A 23,474-nucleotide genomic window follows, 5' to 3' on the forward strand; every position below is an offset into this window, starting at 1 on the left:
ATGAATTTAATAAGTTAACCAAATGTTATCCAATGGGAGAGGCAGGCGTTGCTGTTGTGAAAAACTAATTTGAGTTTTTCACTACCATGGCATGCCGAAGTTAAAAGTACATGTCCAACGTTTTAAATACACTGCATGCCACCCTATGTGTAACTTATATGTATTACAAATGAAGGTTGAGGCCTGGCAAAATAATTATTTTGTCAGGTGTAAATGGCATTGTAAAAACGACACACACAGGTTACAATGGCAGGCCTGAGGCATTTTTGAAGGGCTGTTTATGTCGGTGGCACAGTCAGTGCGTCAGGCCCACTATTAGCATTTAACTTAAAGGCCATGGGTAAATGTAGTAACCCTGTACTAGGGACTTACAAGTAGTTATATAAGAGAGCACAATCACTTTAGCACTTGTTAGGAGTGGTAAATTGCACAGAGTTCTAAGGCTGGCAAAAACAAGATCAACAAAAACATAGGAGTAAGGCAAAAGGTTCAATAATACAAATGGTAAAGACGCAAAAGAAAGTGTGGACCAAACACCACTAAATAATTCCAGTGAAGGAATCTATTCCATTTGACAGCTCCTCATAATACTGCTGTTCTCTCGGTGAAGGATTTGTGAAAATCAACTAGTCAGATAAGTCAGTGGTTACATGTGATGTGCTTTCCCAAAATCTTTGGGATATGGCAATCTCACATCTACAGTAGAAGAGTAAACCTAAGGTGGGCTTTATTTTGCTACACATGAGGGAACATTTTGATACATGTCAGATTAACACAATAACAACTGATGTTACCTATTTTGACACGTGAAAAAACATGTAAAAGTGAGTCAAAAAATCTTGTTTGTTTTTCACAGAAAAATAAGAACTGTAAATGTGAACGTAGTTAAAATGTCCCAAAAGGTGGCACAAGCATAGCACAGAAATCAAACCAGTGTTAGTCCAGAAAAATAATTAACACAAATAAAATGTAAAAAGTCAGTCAGATTTTCACAAATTTCATTCATGAAGTCTAACTTGAAAAACATTGTAACCTTGTTGAAACTACTAGAGAAATCTGGAACCCTGAACAGCATATCCATTGTGCCTGTTGAATGGTGTAACAAGCTGCAGCATTTTTATTCATAAAATTACTAAATAGAGACAAGTATTGACTTATTTGAGTTTCTTGCAATGTCTCATGAAAAGTTAATTGCCGTTATCAAATCTTTCAATTTAACAAACTGAGAGAGAGCTGTCTTCGCCTCTAGTGATAAAGGAATGTGATTAAGAACAGATGCAATGAGTACTCTTGTAATTGAGCATAGACCCAATGCTATTATTAGATTTCACAAGCAAACAACATCACATGCAGTTTCACCGGCGCTAGAAATTTATTGTGCCAAGGCCAATGGTGCAGCGCTTTATGGCGCTGAGATTTGGAGGGGTGCTGACACTCATTCGCTATTTATAGCTACAAACTATTTTATTAGGAAGTTAAATTCAGTTCCAACTAGCTCACCCCTTACCCCACTATATTTGGATGTGGGATTGAAAAGAATTGTTGACTTGGCTGTATTAAAAGTTCTAGTGTATTGGTCCATCTTTGGATCACTCCTGAGCTAGGAGAATATAAGGATTCACTTAGACTTCTTAGAAGTTCCACGGGCCAGGTCCCATCCTTGGCTTAAATTTGTTTGCATATGGTTGGGGAAATTGGGTTTACTAAGTTTAAAGACTGCAATTCGTAAAGCGGACCTCAATATTCTGAAAGCACACCTTTGGACTTACATTAACGATGGCTACATAACAAATAGCTCAAAAGGTTCCCTGGCCAATCTGTTTTAAGATTTTAAGCCCTTTCTTGTGTTTGAGCAATTTCTAGATGTATTATCTTCTTCTCTTGCCAAGAGTCTGTACGTGTTTTTGCTATGGCACCCTCCCACTAAGATTGTTTACCCATAAATGGCGTCTTGAACAAGATTCCATTGCTTGTCCACCCTGCGGCTCGAGTGTTGAGAATAAGATACACAGAATGTTTTTTTTGCCCTGAATACCACATTTCTCGCCGCAAATGGATTCGTCCAAATTATCGTGATATAGGAACAACTAGATCCTTAGTAGCTTTTAGGATCTTAATAAGCAACACTTGTACAAAAATTGTATTTGCAGTAAGTAGGTTTTTACAGGCAACTTGGCGCAAAAGGAACAAAATTCTAAAAGCAGTCATTTAATGCTAGTGTCTATTGTCAGTAATTTCTTTGTAATTTTTCTTAACTTTTTAAAAGATTTTAGTATACATATACATCTTAACACTCTGATACTTTATTGGGAAATTGTCAATGTAAATTTTCTTGTCCCTTGCACACGACTGTTGGTTGTATTTTGCACTGTCGCCTGTGTGGAGTTATCTGCACTGATCTTCCTTGTACTGTATCTGCCAAATTGCTGCTCCTAAATTTTCTAGAATGCTGCTTTTAATGTAATATCTCACTATGAAATTGGAGATGTGTCTTGTATAGATTGTATAATAGATAAGGATATAATTATTATTTTTACATATATTTCCTTTGGGTTCGGATGAAGTACGTATGAATTGCTATTGTACATTTGATGCGAGAAAAAGGTGCCATTTTTCAGTTTCATATGCTGTTACTATTCAGAGGCCACTCTTCACTAGGCCGTTAACAAAACCGCCTCATTCGATGTCCTATGTATATCACACTTCACAAAAGCTACCCAGTTAAATTCAAGCTGCAATATTTTTCGAAACCTTGAACACCTGGACCGTCCTCTAGATGACAGGGATGTCGGGTACAGCTATGGTGTGATTTAAATAATTCCGTAGAGTTCATGTAACCTAATACTAGCTGACAAATAAGCACAAGTTGTGTTCTCATGGTGTAAGGTTTTCATAACTACTCCAATGAGACAGTTACTGTTTAATACCTCAACTAGGGTCAAGGTGAAAACATACCCGTGAAGTATGTGCTGTGATTCTGAATCGGGTGCATGAGAGTTGGCTAAGCTTTAATTATAATTAAAACAAAATTCCTACTGGATGCCTCTGTTATTTAATAAAAAAAGAAAAACATAGATTCATATAAGCCCATATGATTAGCCAGGACAGGTGTGCCAATGGATGTAAAAGTAACATCACAAGGGTGTGACTCTTTTATGCTACTATTGCCATGTATTCACATTTGAATACTTTTATAAGCTTCTCGTGCTACAAAAAAAGTTTGCATTATATACGTCATGATTTGGCCACAATGATAGGGCAATTATTAACTCAAAAATTGACTATTGCAATGTCTTGTTTGTGGTTGCTATTAATGAACATCGCAAACGTTTAAGTCCTACAAAATAAAACATAGGTTTTCCTATTTTCAGTTTCTATTTGTTGTGAGGTGTTTTCAAAAATTGTAAAAAAGTAAAAACAGTAGTACTCCATTTTTTTGCTCTGTAAAACGACACCGTGCTGGTGCAAGTGTTTCTTTACTTCTCTCACCTGCATGCCTGTCTCATTTCCCAGTAATCAAAACACCTCTTTTAAGAAGGTCTGTCCTCTCCCCCCACCTCCATGTGAAGGTCAGGCATGGCTGGAGATATGGTTGCACCTTATTAAGATGTGATTGCAGCTGATAACATGTTACTGGTGGACATTGAATGCACATTTCTGCTTCTGTGATTCAGAAAAATGTCAAACATCGGATTAATTAAGATTTTCTACTTTGGACATAAGAAATATATTGCGTGGGGTGCTTCGTGATCTGTTAGTGCAAGCCATTACAACACCGCCCTGTTTTTGTTTCCGAATACCAAGAAGAAACTGTACTAATAAATGTATTCTTACTGTTTGTTCCTTTGGTCACAGCAAACTGTGCTGCTCTCTGCAGCATTCTTTGAATCCATTACTTGTAGAGTTCATATCATAAGTTAAGTTTATTTTATATTTGTGATCTGTGCCTAGGTGATTTTTTTTTTTATTCATGTGGTGCATCCACAGATCAAGTGCATTTTCCATCTTTGGGAAAAGAAAAAGCGCAGCCCAATGTTTCCACTGAAAGCAGTCACTGTAGTTTGATCTATTGCTAAATGGCAAGCTTTGTTTCAGCACCAGACATTCATTCTTCATTTTGGCATGGAGGCAGTTGGAATGAATGTTGAACTTTTTAATCCTAGTGCTGTATCATGAATGCGTTCTTTGTCAGTTCACTTGATCATTTGGGTCCATGCACCTGTTTTTATTGAAGCACATACTAGGAAACAGAGTAGTAGTTGCGAATACTAACTCGTAGATTTTCTAAATTAATATATGCACCTAGGCAGCACAGTTCCAGCAAAACCAGTGCATGGATCCTTTCTGGGACTGCACGTGAGCGCTGGATGTGTTCATGATATGGCCCCTGATTATTTTTTCAATGTAACGTGGCTCGTGTATAAATGATTATAATGATGTAAAACTAAGAACACAAGTACTGGGTGCAGTGCTTTATGGAAAGACATTGATTCTTGAGGGATCCGTTTGCATAGATTTTTGCTTGCCACAAACCTGATACCGGAGGTTTTCACAAAGCAATGCTTTTTCCTGCTCTCGGTGTAGAAGGGTGACATGATGGTGCTCTTTGCCCTGGGCTAATTCTGTTCAGAATTCAGCTGCAAGCCTGCTAAACACTACACAGCAATCTGTAGTGAACAGTAAGCTGAAGCAATAGGAGGTGAGACTTGCTCCCAAAACGGGATTGGAAATGTGTCTCGAGTGCCAGGAGACTTTCCTGGTTGTCACAAAGGCATGTTAACTGGTTTATGTTGGCAGGAACATCCATCACAGAAAAGTACTTTCTGGTAAGGCTACACATTTACTGCTTTGACTCCAGGGGGGCACCAAACTAGTAAAAGTTCCCAAAAATGTGGTGTTTTCCAGTTCTTACTAAAGAACAAATATTCTCTTTGATTGTGTTTTATGGGTTATAATCTGTTTTAAATGCAAACCAGAAATCCTAATATCACACGTAAAATCCTTCCATTAGCATCCAACGGAGTCTCGTGAGGTTCTTGGAATTCCAATATGGTGATATTCTGCTTGGGGATTCCTATATCACCTAGGGTTGCAGTAATTCCAGGGTGTGGGATTGCAGCACCAATAGAAATTTAGTTATGTTTGTGCTGTGAGAGTTGTTTGTTTTCCTCACATTTCCTGACAAAATGCAGACGGGTGAAAAAAAAAATCCTCCTTCAGAATTTGTAATCCTGATTCAATTGGTAACTCTCATTATGGTGATACTCAGATCCCAGAGGGTCTTATAATGATGGTGTAAAATGTGGGAAAAGGACGAGGAGGTAGATATGTCAATCGAGCCTCATCTTCCTCCTCACAATTCTCAAGTTACCTCTCACCACCCCATCCCTCTTCCATAACAGTAGTGTTCCTCAAATAGACTGATGAGGAACAAAGCCCCCTTTGCAAAAGATTGCTCCAAAGCTAGAAGTGGCATCGAGGCCATGGAAGGGACTTCATGCTAGACATTTCCTTTCTTTGTGCCTTTCACACATTTTGCCTCATTTATTAGACTCTAAAGACATTCCATACATTCATTAATTTTACTGTTGCAGATTATCATGCTTTGCCTCACCAGTTCTGGCTTTCAGAAAGTCTGTTCCTCTAATTAAAGAGCCTTGTTCCTCGGAATGATGTACCCTACCCTCTCTTTCCCTTGAATAACTCGACAGCCTGGTTCATCAAATGTTGGCATGTGCACATTTCAATATCTCTGATGATAACCTCATGATCGTTGTGTAGCTAGAAGGCGTTCTGTTATTAGGCCATAATTCTTCTGAAACGTTTTTCCTAGAAGAAGCCCTACAGAGTTTTCCAGCTTTTTTCCTTTATTACGGAAGCTTTAATCAAGGAAATAATACTTTGTTTATCACTCATGTACAGTGTTCCTCAACAGAGTAACACTATGCAATCTTGATGTTTACAGATCTATGAAATACTTATTGAAAGTTTTTTAAAGATGTGCTGCTCATCTGTTCATCAGTATTGTTGGACTTGCCCTAGGCAGTGAAAACAGCCTGGGCCCTTTATGCGAGCTAGATAGTCTCATGTATTTCAGAATCTTTCTTTTCAACCACCATAAACGCAGCATTGGTGGTCATCCAGAGACACACATTCATTGCATACATTAGTAAGGTAGTGACATGGACCACTCCTCTTGCAAACTGTGACCCAGGAAAATGTCAGGTTGAAAGAGGCGCCTATTAGCCAGGACATTCTGCATAGTTTATCATGTTTGGTTCACCTATATCATGTTCCTATCACGAGGAACCTAGTTCCCCTCAAGTTGAAATGGAGTTCTGCAGAATGACCAAGTAAGGTGATGTCAGTACTCCTAGTCCTTGCTGTCCCTCCCCAACATCCTCTCAGCCCATGTGCCCTTGGTGGACAAGCATTTGGATTCACTCTTGCATGTCTAATAACAAATTGGTACAATTTCTGGCCGAACAGTTAATTAATTCCCTTGTTTCTTGACTAAATGTTTTCTTACATATTCAAAATCAGTGACCGGTCATTCTTAAACTATAGTTCACCTGCTTCTCAGACTCTTTATTCATATTTGCTAACCAGCCCTTGAATAGTTTAGAAAGGTTTCTTCAAGTTGTGTCCTTTTCTTTCAGCTACGAGCTTTGTCACACATTTTGAAAACGCCAATTGAAGTAGTGCAAGCAGATTCTGCTCCCATTGTTGTTGGTGAAGAATACTCAAGCAAGCCAATCATCCTTGTGTAAGTAAAAGTATTCTCCTTCCAACTGTGAATTTACAAATGCATGACCTCACCTGATGACTCCCACCTACTGCACTAGATAAACCCCTTTCTGCCAAGTGTTAGGAAATCGCAACATTGTGTCGTACAGCTTATACATTCACAGTAAAATTGTGCGTTTGTTGGACACCATGAACATCAAAAGTGTGCAAGACTGATCCTACGCACACCATAAGGATATTTTGGCCTTAGTCCTGCTAGCTCACAATGCACCATCTGTACCCCTAACCTGGCATGGTAACAGGTGGAATGTGCAACCTCAGAACATGACAATCCTGAATCCCCATGGAGATTGTTGTAACAGATCTAGAACCTTTTTGGTTGTTAACTTGTGCATACCCAATGAGATGCACAAGAAATACACAACATGGTGTTTCAATATTTATTGAAGCATTGTGATTCTTGTGTAAAATACTTCAACTGCAATAATCAATAGAAGGAAACGGAATAACATGATTAACATCACGAGAATGGGGAAGAAGATGAACAATACAACCATCGTGCTGTTACAAAGAATATATGCGTGTATATGTAACGCCCTGAACGTCTCAGGATCGTTTAACAGACACGACAATGAGGACGCAACCACTAGTGAAGGGTTAGTTGTTTTAATGAAGGCAAATATAATACAAAGAATAAACAAGTTATAGTCACTGGAATCCTCCAGGCTAAGTACGTTACCAGCCCACAGCACGGATGGTCCTAACCGTCCTCTGCATATACGCCGGTCCCGGCGTATGCCAACAGAGGGCAGAAATGAAATGGCCGACAATGCCAATCGGTAGGCTGTGAGGGGCACGAAGAGTGTTGGGGAGAATCGAGGAGTCAGGGAAACACCCAGCCGGGGTCTCTACCTGAAGGGAGCAGCCGCTCAACCTCTTCCTCAGACTGCACCGGGACGCGGAGTCACCTCCTGGTGATGCGTCACCGATACCCCAATCACAAGCAAGAAGACTGAACCGAGAGCAGCCGCTCGATCGATCCTGTGGACTTCCGAGTCTGTAACGCGGCAAACACCTCCTGGTGTGCGTTACAGCTGGCAGTCCCTGTGTCTCTGGTCGGGCTGGGAGTTACGACTCCAACCAGCAAAAGCGCCACTGCGCTTGGACTCAGCCGAGTCAAAAAGCGAAGCTCAATGGTTGACCGGTAGAGCTTCCGGGTCCTTCACAGGTGACGATGGGGCAAGACACGGCCCAGGGAGTAACGACTCGACCTACCTCCGTTCTTGCCTTACTGGAGCACCACTCCGGAACACTGCTCTTCACGAAGCAGGTACGTCGGTGTGGACACAATATCCGACAGCGTTGTACCTCCCGGTTCCTCCCTTTATAGGGCGTGTTTTCCTTGAGTTATGTAACAGCTCTCCTGTTTACATAAGGGCGTGTCTCCCTTGAGTTATGTAACAGCTCTCCTGTTTACATAAGGGCGTGTTTCCCTTGTATGACAGGAATTCTTGACAGTACATCCTCCCTCTCAGCGGCTCCCCACGGGTCCAGCGCTGGCAGGAAAACGCCGATGGAACAAGGAGACCAAGCGCGGAGCATGAACCCCTTCAGCCGGTTCCCATGAATGCTCCTCCGGGCCATAGCCTTTCCACGCAACCAGGTACCACAGCTTCCCCCTGCGCCATTTGGACGCCCGTATGCCCGACACTTCATACTCCACCTCCGACTCCACGCATACCGGCCGAGGTGTCCCAGACGGCTTGGAGGGTGCTGGTTTGAGCAATGATACATGAAAGACAGGGTGTATCCGCAATGACTGGGGCAAGCACACCTTCACGTTCACGGGACCCATACACTTGGTAATTCGATAGGGGCCCATGTACTTGGGATGGAACACACTGTTCTTTCGAAACCTCATGTTTCTTGTGGATATCCAGACGTAGTCTCCAGTGCGGTACAGTGGCCCGGGCCTTCTCTTCCTATCTGCCGCAGCCTTGTATCTTCTCTTGGCCTCTATTAGGACAGCCCTTGAGCGCATCAATGTGTCTTTTATGTGTGCCACCCTGTCCGCTGTGGCGGGAATCCTGTCCTCTCTGAACGGATGTAGAAATGGCAAGAACCTGGGATGTTGGCCATAGTTGCTATAGAACGGAGATGACTGTGTGGAGCTGTGAGTGGCGTTGTTATAGGCTATCTCTGCAACCCATAGCAAGTCGACCCATTCTTCCCTGCCCTGGTCCACAAAACATCGCAGATACTGTTTGAGCGTTTGGTTCAGGCGCTCGGTTTGGCCGTCCGTTTGAGGGTGGTAGCTGGTGGACAGGGCGGTCTTAACATGCAGCGCAGTGCACCAAGTCTTCCAGAATTGCGCAGTAAACTGCGACCCCCGGTCCGACACGATCACCCCAGGTAATCCATGCAGTCGTACCACATTCTTTAGGAGTAGTGACGCCAATTCCCCGGCCGTAGGGACTCTCTTGCAGGGGATGAAGTGCCCCATTTTCGTCAAGTAATCCACCACCACCAGTATTGCCATCATCCCCTGGTCTACCGGTAGGCCCACCACGAAGTCCAGTGATATGCTATCCCATGGTCTATCCGGGGTTGGAAGTGGATGTAAGAGCCCTTGGGTTCGGCCATGGTCGGCCTTCATGGTAGCACACGTAGGACACTCCTGTCCCCACCTCCTGACATCCACTCTCATGGTTGGCCACCAGAAATGCCGTCCCATGCTAGCCACCGTTTTTTCAAAGCCCAAATGACCTGCGCATGGGGAGTCATGGCACCAGATGAATGCTTGTTTCCTTAGCCTAGGCGTGGGTATCAATAGGCACCTGCCCTTCAGGGGTATCCCGTCCTTCAGCTGCCATTCTCTGTGACTGAGGAGCCACCTCCGCCATGCGAATGACCTGATCCCTCTCTTTATTCCCCTCAGGAAAGTATCCGGTTGGATAACCCCCAATACCATCCTCGGGGAAATGATGGAACGCTCGGTCGCAGGCAATGGTTCCTTAACTGCAGATTGACGGGACAGGGCGTCCGCCTTTCGGTTTTCCGTCCCCGGCCGATATGTGATGCGGAAGTTGAACCCCGCAAAGAAGATCATCCACCGCAGCTGCCTGGGAGAAAGGTGTCTAGTGGCAGTCATGAACTGTAGGTTCCGATGGTCCGTGTACACCGATACCACATGTCTTGCCCCCATCAACCAATGCCTCCATTCGGTGAAGGCGTCCTTGATTGCGAGAAGCTCCTTCTCCGCAATATGGTAGTTGCGTTCGGCGTCGTTGAGTTTGCGGGACATGTACGCAACGGGATGAAGCACCCCTGTGTCGTGGTTGCGTTGGGACAAGATAGCCCCCAGCGCCACATCCGACGCGTCCGCTTCCACCACGTAGGGGAGATCCGGATCGGGGTGAGCCAACACCGGCGCCTTACCAAAGGCGCTTTTCAGGGCCTCAAAGGCTTTGTTCGCTTCAGGGGACCAGACAAACTCCTTGGACTTCCTCAGTAGCTGTGTGATTGGGGCCACCACTCCTGAAAATCCATCTATGAACCGCCTGTAAAAGTTGGCGAAGCCAATGAAACTTTGGACGTCCTTCACGCTTTGGGGCACCGGCCATTCTTTCACCGCCTTGATCTTTCGTTCTGCCATCTCCTGTCCCTCTGGACTCAGCATCACTCCGAGGAATTCCACGGATGTGACGTGGAAGTCACACTTGCTGAGTTTACAAAACAGCATGTTTTCCCTCAGCTTTTGGAGCACAGCTTTGACGTGGTGTACGTGCTCCTCCACACTGGACGAATAGATGAGGATGTCGTCGATATATACGACCACGTAGATATCCAACTCCTCTCTGAATACCTCATTCAAAAAGTACTGAAAGGCTGCCGGGGCGTTGCACAGACCGAACGGCATGACGAGGTACTCAAAAAGGCCGAACCTGGTCTTAAAGGCGGTCTTCCACTCGTCTCCGTCCCTCATGCGCACCAGATGGTATGCCCCTTTCAAATCCAACTTGGTGTAGATACGAGCTTTCTTGACCTGTTCCAGAAGTACACTGATGAGAGGCAAGGGGTACCGATTTTTTATGGTTATCGCATTCAATGCCCTAAAGTCCACACAGGCTCTCAGCTCCCCATTAGCCTTCGGGATGAAGAAGAGTGGCGAGGCGGCCGGAGACTTGGACGGGCGGATGAATCCTAGCTTGAGGAGTTTATCCAGGTACCCCCGGAGATGCACGTTTTCAGGCTCCGTCAGGGCATACAGCCTGCCGCTGGGAACGCTGGCCCCTGGCACCAGGTCGATCTGGCAGTCAAACTGTCTATGTGGTGGTAGCACTTCCGCCTTCACCTCATCAAATACATCCTCAAAACTGTGATAAGCCTGGGGGAGAGCCACATCTTTTTCTGCCGCTGTAGCCACCGTCTGACTCCCGCTCTCATCTGCGTCAAGGGATTCCGTTCTTATTCCACAATGCAGGATGCAATACGGTGACGTCATTTCGATGCGATGTGTTGGCCAATCCACAAAGGGGTTGTGTTTCTGTAGCCACGGCAATCCCAATATGACGCCATATTGGGGCGCTCGGATGATGTTAAAATCGATTTGTTCCAAATGGTTCCACCCATATCTCATCGGAAGGACCCCCGTGTGCTGCCCGATGGGCCCCGTCACCAATCGCCTTCCGTCTACAGCATAGACGTCTTCGGGTACAGCTTTGGGAAGAAGCACTAGCCCTAGCCTGCATGCCTCGTTGTGGTCCATAAACATGCCAGTGGCCCCTGAATCCACCATGGCCACAACGGGTATCCACTGGTCATGCACTCCCACGTGCACCGTGATAAACAGGTGTCGTTGTCCCTTAGTGACCGAGTTGGAAAGTGAAGGGATGGATGAGTGACTCCGAGATGCCCCTTCTCTGGTCTTGGAGTCCTCTAGTTTTCCGCCGGTATGTCCACCACGGCTGTTACCGACCGGTTGGCCCGATAACGTGACGTCTTCGGTTTGGCAGGGCATTCACGTACGTAGTGGCCTTTTTTGCCACAATATAGGCACAATCCTTGTTTACGGCGTGACTCTTTCTCCGTGGCTGTGAGGCTCGCTCGTATTGCGCCGATGTCCATGGGTTCTCCCTTGGATGCGGTGGAAGTTTCAGGACTTCCCACCGTCACATAGGATGGAAGGGATTTTCCTTTTCTCCCATGATCCCCCTTTCTTTCACTTAGCCTATGTTCCAGCCGTAATACCAGGTTGATAAGGCCCTCACATGTCTTGGGTTGAGGGTCAATATGAGCCACGGCGTCCTTGAGCTCATCGCACAGCCCTTGATGGAAGAGCGCCGTCTGTTTAGCAACAGGCCACTTGGTTTCCGCAACCAGCCTTCGGAACGCGTTGAGATACTGCACCAGGTCGTTGGATCCCTGTCTCAACTCAAGCATTTCACGGTCCGCCGTGTACGAGTCAGCCCTTCTGTCGAATACCTTCAGGAATTCCTCGCGAAAAGCACCCCAATCACATAAGAGGGGGTCGTCCCTGCTCACCAGAGGTACGGCCCATTGTGCCGCGTTTCCAGCCAAATAGGATATAAGGAAAGCCACACGAGCCTGACTCGTGGGGAACGCCTTTGGTTTGCACGATAAATGTAGCGCCACTTGTGTGAGGAATACCTGCACTGTGTTAGGATCCCCACTGTACCTCTCTGGTGTCGCCAAGGGGATGGCTACCGGCATTTCCACTACTACCGCAGGGGTCTGATTCGTGAGGGAGGTGCTGGGCGTGAGCGGGTCCAATTGGATAGCATCCAGTCTGGCTTTTACATCGGCTGTTTCTTGCCTAGAGGCAGCCACTTCAACTTGCATGGCCGCTAAAGCAGCCAGCACATCATCAAGTGTTGCCATGTCTGTTATCGACCGGGAGACAGTTAGTGTTATTAAGGTCGGATATTTTGTAACGCCCTGAACGTCTCAGGATCGTTTAACAGACACGACAATGAGGACGCAACCACTAGTGAAGGGTTAGTTGTTTTAATGAAGGCAAATATAATACAAAGAATAAACAAGTTATAGTCACTGGAATCCTCCAGGCTAAGTACGTTACCAGCCCACAGCACGGATGGTCCTAACCGTCCTCTGCATATACGCCGGTCCCGGCGTATGCCAACAGAGGGCAGAAATGAAATGGCCGACAATGCCAATCGGTAGGCTGTGAGGGGCACGAAGAGTGTTGGGGAGAATCGAGGAGTCAGGGAAACACCCAGCCGGGGTCTCTACCTGAAGGGAGCAGCCGCTCAACCTCTTCCTCAGACTGCACCGGGACGCGGAGTCACCTCCTGGTGATGCGTCACCGATACCCCAATCAAAAGCAAGAAGACTGAACCGAGAGCAGCCGCTCGATCGATCCTGTGGACTTCCGAGTCTGTAACGCGGCAAACACCTCCTGGTGTGCGTTACAGCTGGCAGTCCCTGTGTCTCTGGTCGGGCTGGGAGTTACGACTCCAACCAGCAAAAGCGCCACTGCGCTTGGACTCAGCCGAGTCAAAAAGCGAAGCTCAATGGTTGACCGGTAGAGCTTCCGGGTCCTTCACAGGTGACGATGGGGCAAGACACGGCCCAGGGAGTAACGACTCGACCTACCTCCGTTCTTGCCTTACTGGAGCACCACTCCGGAACACTGCTCTTCACGAAGCAGGTACGTCGGTGTGGACACAATATCCGACAGCGTTGTACCTCCCGGTTCCTCCCTTTATAGGGCGTGTTTTCCTTGAGTTATGTAACAGCTCTCCTGTTTACATAAGGGCGTGTTTCCCTTGAGTTATGTAACAGCTCTCCTGTTTACATAAGGGCGTGTTTTCCTTGAGTTATGTAACAGCTCTCCTGTTTACATAAGGGCGTGTTTCCCTTGTATGACAGGAATTCTTGACAGTATATAAGTACTGTTATATTTTGTACCTCTACCTAGCGCTACCTATCCTAGTGTACCTAGGGTGCGTGAATCTGCCACAATCCCTGTAGGGTGATTTATCTTGCTCGTTTACCTGTGGTAAGTGTCATCAGGGAGCCCGTCTTGGAGGATAGCTGGGCTTTATCCCTCGCAAGAGTAAAACAGGAATTCGCTGGGCTGGAATTCCCGCATAGGGCGACTTCTCAGTGCCAGCTCCTCTAACTAAACAAAGTAGTGATGTTGTTTATATAATAAACATCGCCCATGTTGCCATGCCGAAGTTCAAGTCAGGCTACCATTGTTGATCCTACCTGACAAAGCTGTCGCAGAGCGAAAAATAATAAAAAACATCATTTTGCGCAGTGAACTTTTGCTTTCATACAGAATGTTCAAGGCTCTGATAATGCGCCTAGGATGTATAAATGTAAGCATAGTTATTTCATGGAACATTATCTGTGCAAGCACACAAACACAATGTGTGTTCAGTGTCAACGTTCAAAAAAGGATGCCCAGTTTTAACATGAGCATGTAAAATGGTAGTGTTTCTGTCTGGACCTGTGTGTGACCACATGACACCCACTCATTGGATGTGAGGCAACTAAAAAAACTTCCTTAAAATGTATACCAAAAAATATAGAGTCCATGTAAAACCTTTAAAGCATTGTGTTTCTTTAATAACAAAGCAAAAGACACACAGATGATGGACGGAATGCAGAGCACATCAAACTTTCACCCCCAGTCAAGAGATCTGGGTTAAATCCATTGTTCTTTTGCTCACCATGCCACCCCAGTTTGGACCCCACTATATGCAACTCAGTCTTGACTTTGTGCCTCATGGGAACAGTCCAGCCCGAACTGCCAAGCCAGGTCCTCCCTGTACCCGAAACAAGCATCCTGGGGCCGGTTTTGGGGCATCACCTCATCAGCCAGGCTGGCTTGAATCCAGTGGCACAGTGAGCCCGGGACCCGCGTCTGGGCATACCCGGCGCTCTTAAGGCTAGAAAGCAAAGGAGACACAAATGATGGACGGAATGCAGAGCAAACCAAACTTTCACCCCCAGTCAAGAGATCTGGGTTAAATCCATTGTTCTTTTGCTCAACATGCCATCCCAATTTGGACCCAGCTATATGCAAATCAGTCTTGACCTTGTGCCTTGTGGGAACAGTACAGCTCGATTTTGGAGCATCACCTCATCAGCCAGGCTAGCTTGAATCTAGTGGCACTGTGAGCACGAGTGGGACAGGTATGCCTAGCGAGGGTCCCGTACTCTCAATGCCACTGGAGTCAAGCTGTCCTGACTGATGAGGGGGTGAAACCCCGAAACTGGTCCTAGGATGCTTGTTTCCCGTCCAGGGAGGACCTGACCTGGCAGTTCAGGCTGGCTCGACTGTTCCCATTGGGCGCAGGGTCGAAACTGATTTGCAAATGGCTGGGCTCAAACTGGAATGGCATGGGGAGTGAAAAAACTATGGATTTAGGCTCAGATCTCTGTTCTGGGGTGAATGTATGACATTGTTCTGCATTCTGTCCATCAATTGTTCTTTTTGTCTTTAATAATAATAGCATGGGGGCGTGGCTAGGAGCGTCAACATGGCGGTCGCACTCTAGGAGTGCTCCGGACCCCTCCGTCATCCGCTCCATAATCCACAGCCATCGGCAGTAATACTTATGCCCTACAGACTGCAATTGACCTGCTAATATGGCGCTGTTAATGTGACGTGCCTGAAACATCCACAGTGCCTGTCTGCCGCCATCTGGAGCCTTCTGGTGTCGAGGCCTTCGCTGTGGCCCGCTGACGAGGCACCTCATCCTCCCTGCTCCTGGGAATCACCGGGGGCCTACAGTGGACCACGGCACACCCCCCCAACTCTGATGACTGACAGACGCCTAGGGTCCGGCACATCTGCCCACTGTGCCGCCTCGACTCAACCCGACCCCTGCTGCCGTTCCCCCACCGGATCCGGGGTTGCTGCAGAGGCCTGAAAATTGCAGCGTCCTACATGACGGAGAGGTGAGCTTACTTGCTGTTTCCCTGGTGGTGCCTGGTGCGGCTGCTGGCCCGGCTGCCAGGCGCCCTCGCTGCTCAGGCCCCCCCCCCCCCCCCCCTTGAGCGGCCAGACAAGCGGAGAATCCGGTGGGGCCCGGCCTGGTCTCCTGCTGCTGGACTAATCTGGGGCTGCCCCCGAGAAGAGGGACTGTCCGGGCCCTGGGCCGCATGACGGAGGCCTGAGCGGATCTGACTGCCGATGCCGGAGCGGCCGTGGAAGTGAGTGGTGGTCTCCGACCTAGATGCTGTGTTCCCTGTTGTGAACTCCGGGTGGCGGCGGTGAGTGTCTCCTGCCCCGATGGTCCTGACACGCGGAGTCTGAGGGGACCCTCTAATCCGGTGACGGACACTGAAGAACCACTGCATCTGCCCGGTCCTGCGCTCCCCAGAGGCCCTCCCCCTTTGAAAGTTTGGGAGCGGGCTGCTCATCTCAGGTGCCCTTGCCTAATCAGCCCCTATCGTTGACGCCCCGCTGGCAGTGGAGCCTGCCCGGCGGTGGTGCCGGAGAGACGCCCTTGACTGGCCGTGAGTGTGAGCGGTGGGGGCCCTCCCCTCTCAAATGGAGGGATGATCGGAGATCCGGCCTACCCTGGAGGCCCTGAGGCGCCTCAGTCCTGGCGACGCATGAAGAGGAGGCCATCGAGAGAACTGGGTGGATTGGGCTCCCTGACACAACGAACACCATGAGAACTGCACTGTGCACTGTTCCCATTCAAGCGGCTGGCCCCTTATTTTTAAAAGACTGCACAGACCGGGCCCTGTGGGAGCTGCTGGAGCAGAGCGTGTATCGGTCGGGTCTGAAGCGGAGGCCACCCGGACCAACAATGAGGTGAGGGGGATCCCGGGGGCAATTGGAAAGGGGTGGAGAGACTCTGATACAACTCCTGCAGACTCTATACTCCTGGCTGTGCCCTAACTCTGGAGGGGCCCTCCCGACTTGCATTCCACGCGAGGGACCCCCGCTGTCCCTTGGGTCCGTCCCCTGTCCCTTGGGTCCCTCCCCAACGTCCCCGTCTCACAGCTGGAAAGGACTTGGCCCGGAGGAACCTGCTTCCCGCATCGAGGCTCCATCCAGGATCGTCACATCTCCCATGGCATCCGGACCTACCCTCCCACCTCCAACCAGCCTGCCTGACCAGGAGCTTGGGGGTACGCCCCACTCTGACTTAATCCTGCTGTCGGCGGCTGCCACCCCGGAGGGTCGGGTGTACGCGGTGAGACTCCCTCTTGGCCAGACGACCAGATCCTATCCAATTCCACACCACCGCCTGAGAGGGGATAGTGGCCTCCCTCCGAATCCCTGCTTGAGTCCTGCGTTGCAACACGCTACCACGAAGTCAGACCCAGGCGTCACTCGGCGTCCAAGATTGAGAAGGATGGGGCCCCAGGGCATCCACCACCCAGACCAAAATGGACCAGTATACCACAAACGAATCGGGCCCGGTTGAGGGGGCGACTGGGGCCTCATCTTTCCGGGGGCCGATCTCGTTGCAATCCTACAGGCTATTGGCACGTCCCAGGCCTCGTGAAAAATAAGATCAGAGCTGTCCGGGTGGATGTGGCCCATGTTCTCCAAGATATGCGCAATGCTACAGCTCGCATTTCTACAGCTGAAGACGACATCCGTTTACTGAAAGAGCAGGTAACCCACTTGCGAGCACACACTAAGGAGTTACACCGAAGGGCTGAAGACACAGAAAATCAGTCACAGCGCAACAGCCTGCGCCTGGTGGGATTCCTAGAGGGGCCCGAACGAGACCTAACGGCGGCCTTCCTTGAAAACTGGCTGGCGTTGTGGATGCCCAAGGACGCACTGTCACCATGGTTCGCTATTGAGTGGGCCCATTGATCTCTTGCGCTTAAACCACTTCCCGGCGCCCCACATCGTCCCATCATTGTCCGAATTTTAAAATTTAAAGACGGAGACGCCATCCTGACTGCGGCCCAGGCCCAACGTGTCCTGAAGTTCCACAATCCAACAATAATGATTTTCCTAGATTACACTAGGGAAGTTCAGGCCCAGCAGCACTCCTACACAGTGGTCAAGCGGAAACTTCGCAACTTGGGCCTTCAATACAGACATCTCCTTCCTGCCCGCCTCCGAGTCGTGTTTCAAAACAAAACGCACTTCTTTGAGTCTCCACATTCTGCCTGGAACTGGCTCACTGAACAATGACCCCTCCAGGCCCGCTCAACGTCCTTGCCTGGGCCTTCCAGATCACAAGTAACTGGTCCATTGTCCCCCAAGCAACGTAGGAGGCGCACGCAATCACGTGGGGCCTGAGAGCGCACAAGGAGACTTCCGAATCACCTGAGGCGAAGGCCAGAAAACCTGATGTCACCACAGGCCGTCAGGCCGCCCCACCCCGGACACCGAGATGGTTCTACGGATGAACTGTCCTCCTCACAGCGTCCCCCCTCCTGAACCATGGATCCGGTAGCCACTGACTCTGATCTTTCCAGAAGCCCTGTGATTTGAGATATCCATGCCACCATTGAGGAGCGGAACCGAGAGGCTCCACTGGGAAGAGACCTGGGAAACATTTCCCATAGACCCACTGATCTTAGAAATACCTGTCAATGCTAACAATATATCCGATATAGTGGAGGGGTTCACCATGCAATTCTCTGCTAAACGTTTTAGTTTAGTTTGACTAGTTATGTTTTACTTTGCACGGCGACAGATGCTTCCGTTCCAGAAGTATAGGGTGGGGGGGGGGTGGGGCGGGGAGGGTTAGGACTGTTGTCCTTTATCAACTTCTATGTTGGGATTTGCCAATGTTTTTCTTTTCTTCATTGTTTGCAGCACCTTAATAATTGGTCATCACGTGGGCACCGCGACAACACACCCCACAAGGCGAGGTCCGCATCTGCGCCTTTCCACAACACTGCGCCAGTCCCCGGGGCATCATTGCCCCAGGTCCCCTTTGCTCCACACTCCCGGTATGACAGAAACACTCACTAAGGGTAAGCCCCTCCAAATGTTATCCTGGAACGTGAATGGATTGCTAGATCGCATTAAACAGACAGCAGCCCTTAAATATGCCCAAAGACACACCCCTGACGTACTCCTACTCCAGGGAACCCACCTCCTGGGAACTCAATGCCCCTTCCTTGCAAGATATATCTTCGAGGGGTTGCAATCCTGCTACGACGAGGACTTCCTTTCACACCCAACCACATTACTACAGATCCTCAAGGCCGGTTTGTCACCTTATCTGGGATCCTGGAAGGGAACACCCTCAACTTGGTATCCGTTTACATCCCACCAGCTATGATCACCTCCTCTCTGCATCACCTCACTGACATTATCACTGCCCTACCCATAGGCCAGACGGTGATAGGGGGAAACTTTAATACAGTCATGAAACCATTGCTTGACTCGACTGGCACACCCACTCCCGCTCGGATAACAAACTCAAAGAAACTGGTTGACTGGACAGCTGCCCTGGGCCTGTGTGACGTCCGGAGAATCTGGAACCCCTGAAGCTCCTAGTATACTCACACTTCGGCGGCACATCACACGCATTCACGAATTGACATGATCCTGATGCCTGCCTCTGACTGTCAGAAGATATCACACATTCCCGTCCTCCCCCGGGGAGTCTTGGACCACTCAGCCCTACTCTTACACCTAGGTGAAACCCTTGACATGCCGCCCACTGTGGCGATTGAACGCCTGGTTCTTGCAAGACAAGGAGGTCAAGAAAGCGATAGGGGAGGAGCTGCGCCAGTACTTCCTTGTTAATCTGGGATCGGTCCCCTCCCTGAGCACCCTCTGGGAGACAAGTAAAGCTACCATCCGGGGAGTAGCCAGAGGCAAGGTCCAAGCGCACCGGCTGGCTCAGACCAGGCGTCTAACCCTCCTTGAGGCGTAAGCAACACTGCTTGAAACAGCCCCAAGTAAATCCCCAAGCGATCTGCGTGACAGGCAACTGGCAGCCATACGTGAGATCAAACATATCCACCTGTAATCAGCCAAGACGCTGCGGCATTCCTCAGTGGCCAGAGTGTATGGCTGGGGGGACAAGAACGGGCAGCTGCTCCACAGCCTGGTCTCTTATCCCTTGGCCAATCAAATAATTCCCGAAGTCCGTGATCTTTCAGGGACCATTAAACACACGTCCCCTGCCATTGCGCAGGCTTTCGCAGACTATTATGCCCACCTATACTCCGCCCGCAAGCCTGACGCTTCCCTCCCGGATATTCTGAACCAAGCGGGGGTTCAGCTCCCCCACCTCGCCGAAACTGAGGTGACAGACCTAGATCTTCCCTTCACCCCGGAAGAATACACAACGCAATCTCTTTGTTGAAAGCCGGGAAAACGCCAGGGCCAGACAGCTTCCTGCAGGAATACTATGCCGCTTATCAGGACTTCCTGGGCCCCCATCTCGCTGAATTATACTGACGCATGGCCGAGGCCGGGTCCTTTCCACCTGAGACAGACTTGGCAACTATAGTGGTGATCTCCAAAACCCAACGCCTTCATCATGCTGCGCGGACTACCGTCCCATTTCTTTAATTAACACTGAAGTGAAGATATATGCCACGATTCTGGCGAACGCCTACGTCTACTCCTGTGCAAACCCAGACCAATGCAGCTTCATGCCAGCACGTAGCACTAGGCACTGTCTGAGGCGCCTCCACCTGGCTCTATCACACCGTCTACATCTCACACCCTACCTGACACTCCTCCTTGTCGACTTTGACAAAACCTTTGAAATGGTTGACTGGCTCTACCTGGAGGAGGTTCTAAAGATGATGAGCCTGGGTCAGCAGTTCAGACACTTTGTCCAGGTCCTTTATTCTACACCTAAAGCCAGAGTGCTCACCAACTGAACCCTGTCAGAGGCATTCTCCATTCAAAGAGGCACAAGACAGGGCAGCCCCCTTTCATCTCTCCTATTTGCACTGGCAATGGAGCCCCTGGAATGCCTCATTCAGTTGGATGACTTGATCTGGGTTTGGGCTTGGGAGAGCCACCACGTCGACGAAATTGCCTTGTATGCGGACGACGTCCTGCTGTTTCTGGCTGACCCAGCCAACTACGGCCCTCTGTGCTTCCGGGCCTTCCAAACTTTTGAGAGCGTCTCAAGCTTAATCCGGCAAAATCGACCCTAGTAGCCCTTCATCCCTCCAGGGAATGCTTCAACTGGCAAACCTCCATCCCCATTAGGCGACAATCCTTGAAATATCAGGGGATATGGATCGCTCTGCTCCCCGAATTAGAATAGGCATTAAACATCACCCCATTGGTTAAAAAAACCAAAGAGGATCTCAAGTGCTGGCAAACCCTGCCACTCAACCCTCCGGGGAGAGTGGCCTTGTTTAAAATGATGATCCTCCCACGTTTCCTCTGTCTCATCCAGAATACCTCCTTTCACATACCCACACAGCTGGTTTAGGGAAATGGACGGTGTGGCCGCGAGGTTCCTGTGGGGATGGAAGAGACCACGCATCGTCCTTGTCCGGTGTCGGAGTCGCCCTTTGATGGCTGCATGGGCATGACTGACCTTCACCTATACTACATAGCTACCCGGCTTATAGTCCTCCACAACTGGTTCACTGGAGGCTGGTCTGACCCGGCCTATAGAACAGAGCTCAAGGACCTGGAGTTTCTCCAGATTCAGGCATTCCTATATGGAAGCCCAATACCCACAGCAATGCTGTCGATCACCAGGGCGGTCCTAATAGCCTGGCGTACGGCCCTGAGACACACATGTTGGGACAAAAAACTGAGCTAACCGACACCCCTCTGGTAGGGCAGGTGGCTGGGAGAGGTGGCGGCACTCACAGGATTCAAACGATGGGATTATATTGGCATATCACTACTGGGCGATGTCTGGGTGGGAGACCGCATTAGAACGTTCCAGGACCTGCAGGGATGCCACACTCTTCATACCTCAATTCTACAAGCACCTGCAGCTACAACATGCTCTAGGCAAGCACATTTCAACGGGCACATCACTTCCCGACTTTAGCCCACTAGAGGCTCTGGTCATGATGGGAAACCTGGGAAGGGGGCAGGGGAAGGAGGGGGGGTATCCCGGATATACCGAACCTTGATTAATAACAGCCCGACAACACGCGCCCCACTCGGGACCCGGTTGGAGGGATGGCTGGGCCACCTGAAGGAAGAGGACTGGCACAATGCCCTTATGGCCCCCAAAACTGTCAACTTCAGCCAGACTCCGCCTTATCCAACTATACTACTTACAAACGGCTTATCTCACTCGAACGCCTTTACAGGGCGGGCCTAGGCCCCTCTCCGAACTGTACACGCTGTGGCCACGAGTCGGCTGACTTTTACCACATGACCTGGACCTACCAACGCCTGGCTGCATACTAGTCTGAGCTCACACACATCCTGGGCTGGCAGGTTCCCCACGACCCTATACGACTCCTTCTAGGAGTAATGGACGGCCTAGACGGATCCCGATGTGACAGGGTGTTCCTGGGGACAGCCATTGCGATATTTCCGCAACATGGGTGCAGACCTAGCCACCAAGCATAACCAGATGGCGCCAGGGAAAGGACTGGTGTACCGCACAAGAGAAACGCCTGTTTGAGGCCTGGGATGCCCTACTAGATACCAAAGGGTATGGGGTAAGTGGATGAACCAGTTAGACTGACTATAATTGGAACTCGCCTATATGCACAAATGTATTGCTTATATGTTATGGTTGCGGACCGGGGAACCTACCTAAACCTGATCAATGCTAATGTAATCTATGATGTCATGAAACAGCGATCAAATGTGTCATGCTGCGATTTGTCTCTTCAAAAATCAGTAAAACTGTTTATCAAAAAAAAAAAAAAGCATATAGCCAAGGCCAAATTGCATGTTAAAAATGGTCATCGAAAAAAGTGATAATTAAAAAACACTTCATTTCTAAAAGCAATTTTGGGAATATAAACATAGCCAAATGTAAAAAATCTCCACTGCTTGAAACTGCCAGATTGTTTAAATGTTCTGAGGAGTAGATGAAATAATGCTGTTCCCAGCATACGCAGATGACTGCTCCATTGGCACCCCTCTCGCCAGTTCCATGAAGCTAACCTGTTCAAATCCAACCCTCAGCAGCCGCTGAAGGAGTGATGGCCAGTAGTGCATCCGCAGACGGCAAGCCAGGATCCATGTCACGAGGAGCTGAAGCATCCCAGAAAGGCTTATAATATGCGTTCTGTAGAAACGGCAGTCGCACACGGCATCTCTACACGGGTGTCTTTAGGGGACTCACCAGTAGCATAATGTCCGTAGATTGAACCGGTTGCATCCCCAACCATATATCCAGGGCACACACGAAAGTCCGCAGATGACCATGGAATACGGGCTGCATGCAGTGTAGCCAGACAGGCTGAAAGGACAAGAACCAAGTGTCATTACGTTTTTGAAGCAAGGGTGCGCCAAAGGACTGTCATTCTCTCATGGCACATGTGGTAGTGGCATTTCCATTTAGTCGTGTGGCGGAACGACCATTGTGGAGCAAATAGAATGAAATCAGTGTCCCAACAATTAGAAACAGGATAAGCGCTAAGGCTCCAAAAATGCTTCCCAGCATGGATTGTGTGAAATATGTAATAACTTCAAAAGACTGTCTGGAAGGTACTAACCGAAAAGAATCAATTGAAGACTTAAATAAGTGTGCTATCCCAGCAGTGGTGACATTGTTAAAAATGCAGTTTACTATCTCCCCAAAATGTTGTGGGAGATTTGTGCAAAGTAACAACTGTAT

General features: G+C 48.7%; 1 protein-coding gene across 1 annotated transcript in view; it reads left to right on the forward strand.

Annotated features, from left to right (window-relative positions):
• OTUD6B (OTU deubiquitinase 6B) overlaps nt 1-23,474 on the forward strand; it is a 226,262-nt gene that overhangs the window by 136,702 nt on the left and 66,086 nt on the right. Inside the window, exon 6 of the mRNA XM_085605301.1 lies at nt 6,660-6,766. Coding sequence (XP_085461427.1) covers nt 6,660-6,766 — 107 coding nt within the window. The remainder of the gene's footprint in view (nt 1-6,659; nt 6,767-23,474) is intronic.

The sequence above is a fragment of the Triturus cristatus genome, chromosome 5_1, assembly GCF_964204655.1.
Source record: "Triturus cristatus chromosome 5_1, aTriCri1.1, whole genome shotgun sequence".
Taxonomy (NCBI): Eukaryota; Metazoa; Chordata; class Amphibia; order Caudata; family Salamandridae; genus Triturus; species Triturus cristatus.